Genomic DNA, 9,699 nt, shown 5'->3' with positions numbered 1-9,699 from the left:
TGAATTAACACAGTCTCACAGGTGAGTCCTTTCTGTCTAGAGATAGTCCTTTTAAATCCTCAATCCTATGTGGCCAAAGTTTTATTCACATATAGTGACAATTCTCGGCTTTTCTCACCTTTTGGCTGGGCAGGGGGTCAAGGAAAGTAAAACACCCCGTGGTGCTTAAGTGTGACCTCAATCTGTCACGGCAAGTTGGAAAAAACCTCAATATGGAGACAGAGGGGGCTATTAGGGGAGATCTTTGCTGATCCCGTTGGGCAGGAGCATGGAAGGAATGAGAATGGAGGGATCAGTGGCGAAGGGCGAAGGAACACAGTGTAACAAAGAAGGCTAAAAGGCCTAAGAGCAGAGTGCGGATGGTTGTAATGTAAATAGGCGATAAGAGAAGTCTACCTGAGAGTTTTTCGATACATGTCTTCCTCAGTGATGCCGCAGTATGTGAGCGTCTCATTCCAAATCGGGTTCAGGGTGTTGCGGACAGTCTTAGTTTTCAGTTTGTTGGCCTACACACGGCAGAAGAGAGGAACACAACATTTAGTAAATTGGTGCTCTGGCCAAATTTAGTTTGGACGAAGTTGCAGAGACTGGCAGAAATTAAGATTTGGACCCTAAAATCTCTCTAAAACCTGCATGCAACACTGCAGTGGAGCAGGTTGAAGCCAGGCAAATTCTACATACATACTGTATAACCCAAGGGTGTCCAATGGGGACCATTTGCCGCTACTTTATTGGTCAAACATTCTGCACATTTAAGCAAATTTTTGGCTTAAATCAAGCATTTTAAAGCATAAAAACGACTAAATGAATTAAAATACAATTAGAAGACATTCAAAGAACACACTGAAAGACACGTTGCTAGTCACTAAGTGTCAGTAATGTTACTGTAACGACCTGTTGGTGTTATAATGTTGATGTTCTAAATTCAGATGTTTGTGAACGCACATTGCTGTTGCATGTTGCATGTTACTGGTGGACAGGGGGGAAGTGTTGTCACTGTGGGCAGGGTTCCTATGCAAGTATGAAAAAGTATGGAATTTGATTTGACAAATTTCCAGGTCTGGAAAAGTTTGGAAAATGGAAACTCAAATATGGAAAAATATTCTTGTTTCCAAGACTGTTATCACTTCTCTGTTTTGTAAAAGATAAAATTAGGAATAAATAAAAAAAAGAAATGGATGGATCTGTTTTTCTCAGGTATATTACTGCCTGTTGGAATAGATGCAATTAGGGATCGTCTTTAGCATTTGACTGCTATTGCCCTGATCGGTTATTAGGAATACTAACAAACAATCTTTTTTAATGAAATTGAAGATTTTTTCCCAGAATGATCTGACCTCATCTTTCCATGTCAGTGTTGTCTTGAACATATAATAATGTTGCCCAAAGGAATTGTGTAATAGCAATGTAGATCAGCTTCACATCGCTGGCCATGTTGGGCTTCTTTAGACAGCAAAGTAATTGAGACTGAATCAATGGTGCATATGCTTGTTGTGGCCAAGTAGTAAACTCCACTTTCCCCCAGTTGCTTCAAAAAGATTAATTAACAATTATAATGTAGATAGATCCATTGACTACTTCAGTTCCCGCTGTGTTTAAAATCTCAGTTCAATTTGTTCAAGTTGTGTACATTTGGAAATGGCCATGAAAAAGAGAGGAAAATGTCCTGAGCCTGCACTCAATATTCTGCAATTGCCACTGTGTTTGATTTGCAGAAAACTCTGATTTCTGATTTCTATTCAGATAAAAAGATATCCCACCTTGCAGGCTCCTGGCAGAAGGTGTAGCTTCACGTAGGGATCAGCCAAGCCATTGAAATCCATCGGTTTCAGTCCCTTACAGAGACAGAAGGATGTAAAAAGTACGCGAGGGGAAACAAAAGAGTGACTTGAGCAAACTGCCATAAAGAGTCATTAAATGACTGTCTGGGCAGAAAGGTGAAGGCTTCATTTACAAAGTGAACTGAAACAAAGAAAGAGGCAGAAGTTGGATTGTTTGAACCAAAAAGGACACACCTCTTAATCAATTAGTTAATAAATCCCGTTCTAAAACCTTCATCAAACAAGTCTTATTTCTAAATCTTCTACTCGTAATCACTAGTTATATCTTCACCTTTCTACATGACCAATGTTAAAACATAAGTTTCCCACAGGACTGCAATCTATTTGTAGTGAGTGTGAGGATGATGTAATGACGTAATTGTTAAATTGCATAACTGGATATGATGCATTTGCAAAAAGTGGGTAAAAACATAACCGATATCTTTAGAACTACAAATTAACTTTTTGTGTGTCGCTAAACAAAACAAGAGGGAGCTGCCTGAGAGCTCTTAGATGGGTGAGTGGCACACGGCAGAGTTTCTTGTTGCATATGTCAAATATAGCAACATTTATTTACCATGCATGCCCTTCATTTGTGTGGACAGTGTCAGGGTTGTGTGCGTAAGCTTCCTCTTTCCTTTTCCACAAACGATAGGGTTTTCTTTTGTTGTACTGCCTAATATTTTGATGGTGTTAATATCATCATTAAGTTAAATATTTTTAAACTATCCGTCTGGAATTACAGCAATTCATTTTCAACATAACTTCATCCCCACTTTGAGTTGCGTCCACCTTGAAATGAAACAGATTTTGCTAAGCTGATCACCTAAAACATGGTATCAATTAGGAAAAATGTAGAAACATGCTCACAAAAAAGGAAATGTGTGCCTTGATATCTTTTTTTTTTTAGTTCTATCACAGTGTGCCGCTTTCCGCTGACGCTGTTGACAGCGGACTCGCTCATCTTCCTCTTGTTATGACACTGCTCAGTTTCGGTGAAGTTCCGCTTCTTCGTCTTTGTCTTCTCAGCAGCCATGATTCAGAAGGACCGAGCGAAATGCAGTCAAGGGTCATTAAATATGAATGCCGCATTCATGAGCCACTTTGCACTGACCATTTATGGTGAATTGAAGGCGTGGAGAGGGTGTGACGTGGGAGTTGTGTACGCACATTTGGACAGCACGTGAAGCACAAATTGCGTGAATGCGTGCGTACACCACTTTTTTTTAGGTCTGAATATTTTTGTCCGTACTCACATTTTGGGTTTCTGGCGTACGCAGACTTTTTGTCAGATTTCCACGCACAGTTTTATATGTGAGGCCCCAGGTGCATTATGACGTGTTTATGAGCGTAGGTGAAGATGTAGTTCTAAATCTATTTGTGGCGGTCCAAATAGGTGGTAGTTGTGGCGGGATGCTAAAAATTAGTGAATGTATGATAAACACTGCATAACACGTAGCAGTTACACTCTGATGTTTCTGCATCAATTCATGTCCTGCCTGCTCTTGGGTCTTTGAACACATTTTATTTTCCGTTTTCTAATCCATTTGCAAACCTTTCATCTGCTGTTGAATGGAGCCACGCGGTATCGAGATTTTACAGCACACGCCGGCGGCTCCGTGAGGGCGTGCGCGCGTTCACATCAAAGTGACAGGGTCTTGGCCAAACAAGTGAAATGCTTGTAATGTGTTAAAATGACATACAAGAGCTAAAAAAACCTGATAATAATGCAGAGCACTCTTGAGTCTATATCGAGATCACCATTTTTTTTTTACTAAGAGAACGACTCTTTTCTTGTTATTTTTAATGCGAGTGAGTGCCTAAACTCAGGAAAATATAGATAGTTGGGTAGTGTAACAAATCGAGTACTTCAGTCAGTACACTTCAGTACTATGCACACTGCATACTTAGTTCCTGAGAGTGCAAATTTTGACAGTGTCCAAAATGTATTACTCTTGTTGTACACTTACAAAATGACAATTGCAATATATATTTGCTTCCTTTCCTTCTTCTCTCCTTTATAATTATGAAATGCAACCACTCTATACAGTATGTTTCTCCTCTTCCGCTATGTTGGCAAGATGGTGACTATTGAGGATTGTTAGGTTCTATCGCTGCACACTCACCATTTGGGACGTGCCTAATGCAACATCCAGGTACTGACACAATTGCACTTACGCAAATGCTAAATGTAAACATAGAAGTGCTCAAATTGTGACATATGCCATAGACAGAAATAAAATACTTCAGTCAGCAGACTTCAAAAGGTACAGTACCTGTATATTGCAAATTTTGACAGTGTAGCGCTGTCCCAAATTGATTATCTGTCTTTGCGTTATTTCAAGTTAGTCCTTCCCCTTTTGCTACGTTGCCAAGATAGCGACTATTGAATGATAAGTGTTGATCTCTGTGTACTCACTTTTTTGAGTGCAACATGTGGATACTGACAGTGCACTGTATTTTGCCATACTTCTCAGTGTGAACGCACTTAGGCACTCAAAAGACTAAGTGGCGGTACGGAGGCGCACGAATTGAGACACAGTCACTGTACCAACTTTGGTGGCCATCTTTGTTTCCCATCTTTGCATTCTAACAGGCACAGTTTGTACTCAGTACAAACAATAAAAGAGAGTTTTGTAGTTGCTTGGCCATAAACCATAGTACTGGAGTAACAATATGCAACAGATGGCACACAAAAGAGACAAAGAGTTGTGTATGTTTACCTTGGCTTTGAGGACAGTGCAGTGTAAGGAGCTTGTGGCTCTGTCATACAGCAGGTCGAACTCCAATGTCCCCAAAGAGGCTGTCAATAGAACATATTTTACATTTATGTTGAACGCTGCTTCAGAATACTGGCTGGAAATTGCTTATGATATTTCAGAATCCAACTTGTATAGCCCCAACGGACCTAGCCTTTGATATAGTTGTGATCACTGGAAGTTAAGATCAAGGAGGAGATTGTGGGGAATCGATTCTTGATTAATCTTGTCTTAAAAAATAAAACATGGAGATTCTTCCATCTTAAAAGTAATATAAAAAATTTTGTGAATAATTATGTAATATTTTCAAAATTTGATAATTTCATTGTTCCCCAAAACTGTTGTTAAACTAGAGAGATAAAACAGTTTTTTAGAGCACTCGGTAGAATTTGTCAACCCTTTTCATCTCGCTAAATAAACCAAAATGTATTGTTAAATGAAACTCACTAACATTATGAATATATTGGTCTTTGTGAAGCAATTAAAAAATAATTCTGTTATTAGTGTTACCCAGTGCGCCTTTTTGAAGGGCTGCGTACAATCATGACTCATTTCCACTTCATATTATGGATGAAATGCTCATTCACACACTATTTTTTTTAACTTGATGCAGCGACGCAGTGGAGGTCCAAGAGGGTTGTTGTACTTGACAGCCAGAATCCCTTGGCTATGTTCAGTCCTTTACATCTGATGGTAAACCATCCTGCTCTTCTTCGTCATCTGAGGATTGTGACACTTTAAATCGCAGGTGTCAAACTCAAGGCCCGGGGGCCAGATTCAACCGCCACATAATTTTTTTTTGGCCTGCGAAAGCCTGGAAATACTGCACGTCAAAAAATTTTTACTGTATGCAACTGGAGTTTTTGTTTTTGTTGTAAAGGTTGCAGGTTTCACTCCATGTATCTTCACGACTCGTTTTGCACCACAAATGAGTGAAAGCAGTTTTGGTTTGGATTGGATTAGATTAGATTAGATTAAATTAAATTAAATTAGATTAGATTAGATTAGATTAGATTAGATTAGATTAGATTAGATTAGATTGTACTTCATTTATCAGACTATAGGAAATATGGCAGTTCGGCACAAAGGAGATTCATTGACAACATTGTCTGCAGCCAGTCAGGACTCAGAAGACAATGGGTGGGTTCTCCCTTAGCCCATAAGGACACAGAACACAATGTGCGTTCATACGCTGTAAAAAAAAAAGCACTAAATTGCACAAAAAAAATGCCACGAAACAGCGAAAGGTGAACTGTGATAGAGCGAGGGAATGCTGTCTACCACATACCTATATCTTCCATCGCCTCAGAGCTGTTCTACTTAGTCATTGACCATAAATGATGAAGCCTGTTTAGATGAGAGACGATGCGTCTTCTCAGACAACCTGAACAGTACAGTGGCATACGGATTTCAGGTAAAGCTGCTATAACTGTGATGTGGCCTGCGCCCCTGATGTAAATCATGTAGGCAGCCGTGACGGTCCAAGTAAAGACAGTTTTATAGGATTCCTGCTAGGAAAATGAATACTTCTCTGATGGAGAACTGAACATTGTTTTTGTAAAGGCAGAAAAACATACAGCTTCTGGTGTAGCTAATTTGGCCAGTGAGGGTATATTGTACAGTTGCTTTCTAGTTATGGCTGCTTGGCTCGCACAGTTTCAGGTGACTCACTGTTATCGTCGCTGTCACAGCTGTCGACCTCGATGGAGGTGTCAATGCTGCTCATGGCGGATAGTGAGCCCCCACCCCCGCTTCCTGCCGCTAACAGAGGTGACAGCAGGCCACTGCTGCCTCCTCCCGCTCCAACTTGACCTGCACTACCAGGACTGAGGGCGGCGGTTGCTCCTGTCTGATTGGGCAAGAGTGGCTCCGAGAAGGAAGAAGTAGGCGAGAGACGAGGGAAGTAGGCTGAGATTTGGCGAATGGGCCGGATTGGTCCTGGGCAGACATCGATGGCCATGTGCTCTTGGATGGTGATAGCCAGACTTTTTCCTTTTTGCACGGTCATTGGGATGAAACTAGGAAGACTAAAAGGAAGAAAAGAAGAATAGTCACATTTAAACTGTTAAATTAGTTTCTAGTTAGTGTTATTTGAAAGTAATTAGTTATATTCCAAAATTACTATCACCAAAAATTACAAAAGCCATTTAACAAGACAAAAATGCAAAAAACTAATTTTTCATCTTATCCTAATGAATCTTGTGAAGGAATCTAAACTTACATGGACCATGACATAATGTAAACATTTAATTCTAGCATGGGCAGGTGCCAACATGTTACCAATAATGTCTTAGCATGCTAACATGCATAGTTTCCACTGCGTACATGTTTTTGGTCATAAAATGAAATGCTGGATCATTTAAAACATAAGATATACAATAGCTGGTTACTGCATTACAGGAAAACATAATGTTCTCTGTAAATGTGTTGCTGCTGGGATATAAAGAAGGACTCGCATATATAGACGGCTCTCGTGCAGCAATTCCGAATTCAACAATAAAAGGTTGTTACATGTAGAAAACAGCAGATGGTACGTGCTAATTTGCATTTTCATGGAATTAACTCGAGACTGTGGGGCTAAAAGATGAAGCATTGTGCTTTGCATATCTCTAGCCTGAGGCCTCCATCATCCTCAATCAAACTGCAGCAATGTGTCTCTGCTTGTGTTTTATCTAAGCTTCCATATAGTGATCACGTGATTATGGGTTGGAATCTGTACATTGCAGCCCCCTTCAGCATAATGGCATAGAGTCGTCCATTATATAAAGTTAGCAGAGAGCAGAGTTGACCACAACGAGGCTGGCTCATCTGTTCTCTTCCTTAAATAAACAAGAGGGGGCTGCATTGAAAATATCTGAAGGCTTTTGTTTGCTAAAGACAGCAGCAGGCCCTTATGGGGGCGTTCTGTCCTCAGTGGCTGATAAATCCCCCTCTGGACGACCTGCAGCGTCCATCGATTGCAGGAGGAGTGTAGTATCTCTGGAGATTAGTGTGAAAAAATAGCGTGCAACTTGCACCAAATGAGGTGAATCACACACTTTGTAATGTTTGGAAGCCAGGAGAGGCTTCATGACCACATGTTGTAAAAGAACACACACAAGCTGATTGTTGTGCAGGAGAACTAGTTTCTCACACAGAGACTATCCACATGGAAATGTTTTCAGTATTTTATCGTTTCAGCCTCTCATCCACACAGAAACGGCGTTCTGGGTGTCCTGAAACGGTATTTTTTGAAAACAGCTTCCAGAGTGGGAAAATTTGAAAACGTTGGCTTGTCGTTTTTGTGAAGACAGCCTACACCAAAACAATGACGTCACCGACCCACCGCCACTCTGTTGCCGTCACGTGATCGGAAGTGAGCTTTGACATAATATCTGAATATTTCGACGGACCCCAGTCGACATTCTCCTGATATTTTTTTGTCTTATATTCCATAATGACTTGCAGAAGTAATTCCACTTTTAGTAAGTCTAGATGACCCTTGGAAATCGGAAGACGACGTAGTTATGCATATGCGTTCTTTCTTCTTCAATGGTGTGGTGTGCCACGTGGTTCTGTCTACGTAGGTGTGCCTTGTGTATTACATCGTTTTCACACAGTGATCCGTTCCTGTCTGGATGCAACTATTTACTAATCTGGCACAGTGTGGGCGCAAATTTTTTTCAAGAAGAAGTGAGCTTTGACGACTAGCCAACATAATATCTGAATATTTCGATGGACATGACTCACCTCAGTCGACATTCTGCCGGCATTTATTGTCTTATACTCCCAAAATGACGCAATGGTTTCTTCAGTGGTTTGGTGTGCCATGTGGCTCCGTCTGCGTGTATGTTCACAGCACCACACGTAGGTGCGCCTTGTGTATTACATTGTTCCCGTCGGGATGCAACTACAGTCAAACCTGTCTTGGCTGCAACCTGTATAGAACGGCCACCTGCCTATAGCGGCCACTGACAAATCCCCCGCAGAAAATTTGCGTGTTATAGACCCTGTGTATAGCGGTCACCTGTCTATGCGGCCAGCGGCCACCCATTTTGTATCCCTTGGTCAATATCTGACCGCATATAGCGGCCAAAATGCCGACTCAAGCAGAAGCTTCATGCACGAAAAAGTTTCATTTTTTAAGCAATGAAGCCGTCGTGTGTAGACTTTAATTACTGAGTCGTAGCTCAGTCACAATCATTCACAAGATCCACACAAACTGTCAGTTGTTCCACATAAAAAAAAAGCCGTCTTCTTTGGAGCTTGTTGCAGACAGGACACTGTTTATTTCCTGGTGTGAGACAATGTGCACTGGTCAATACTGTAATGCTCCTTGTTGTGGAGAAAGAGAGACTCACGTCGGCAATGAACTTTAATCGCTTTATTAACAGCGGTTTATTAACCTAGTCGTTATTTACAACTTTTATCCGCAGTCCCACAGTGCCCTCTACTGGTCAACATGTATAATTATATGTATCTGCAAACACAACAAGCTTCTAATCACAGACATGTTAATATGTGCGTGCACAAATTCAAAATGGCCGCCAACCTGTTTATAACGGCCACCTGCCTATAGCGGCCACTTTTGCCGTTTCCCTTTGGTGGCCGCTATAGACAGGTTTGACTGTATTTACTAATCCGGCACTGTGTGGATGCAAAGTTTTTTCAGCCCGCCAAGAAAAAATTCTCAGGAGTGTTCCTGTGTGGACAATCAGAAGGCTCATTAAGGAGGATTTCACCCCTATGGTTAGCTTTCTCTGATCATAATCAATTGATGTGTTTGTAAACTTGGTCTGTTTCTCCTCTGGTTGGTTTCCTGTCACTTAATAGTTTGGTAGAATGTTTGCTGGAGTGAAGTCTGAAAAAGTGAAAGGATCAAGGGATAACAGGTTAACCAGATGCAATCCAAAAGCCTTCAGTCACCAGGAAACCAGCACGAAATTTTTTGAGTGTTGACCTTCAAACAGAATCGCAGGGTTGTTTTTCACAGAGGTTCTCTGCACTGCAAACACAAACAGCGGGTGATACGCGTTACATCTCATCCAGCCGGCGTTGACTTGGCTGAGGATGAAACAGTCAGCTGAGGCACACGGCGGAGTGCCAGCAGTCAGCCCCAAAACTTATTTGACTCATTTGAC

General features: G+C 41.1%; 1 protein-coding gene across 1 annotated transcript in view; it reads right to left on the bottom strand.

Annotated features, from left to right (window-relative positions):
• Window positions 1-9,699, bottom strand: part of LOC129195037 (double C2-like domain-containing protein alpha) — a 39,707-nt gene that overhangs the window by 27,003 nt on the left and 3,005 nt on the right. The window contains exons 2-5 of the mRNA XM_054800741.1: window positions 6,251-6,606; window positions 4,544-4,623; window positions 1,761-1,835; window positions 397-506 (exon numbers count right to left, since the gene is read on the bottom strand). Coding sequence (XP_054656716.1) covers window positions 397-506; window positions 1,761-1,835; window positions 4,544-4,623; window positions 6,251-6,606 — 621 coding nt within the window. The remainder of the gene's footprint in view (window positions 1-396; window positions 507-1,760; window positions 1,836-4,543; window positions 4,624-6,250; window positions 6,607-9,699) is intronic.

This window comes from Dunckerocampus dactyliophorus, chromosome 2 (genome assembly GCF_027744805.1).
Source record: "Dunckerocampus dactyliophorus isolate RoL2022-P2 chromosome 2, RoL_Ddac_1.1, whole genome shotgun sequence".
NCBI lineage: Eukaryota > Metazoa > Chordata > Actinopteri > Syngnathiformes > Syngnathidae > Dunckerocampus > Dunckerocampus dactyliophorus.
This window is presented reverse-complemented; position numbering and strand designations above follow the sequence as displayed.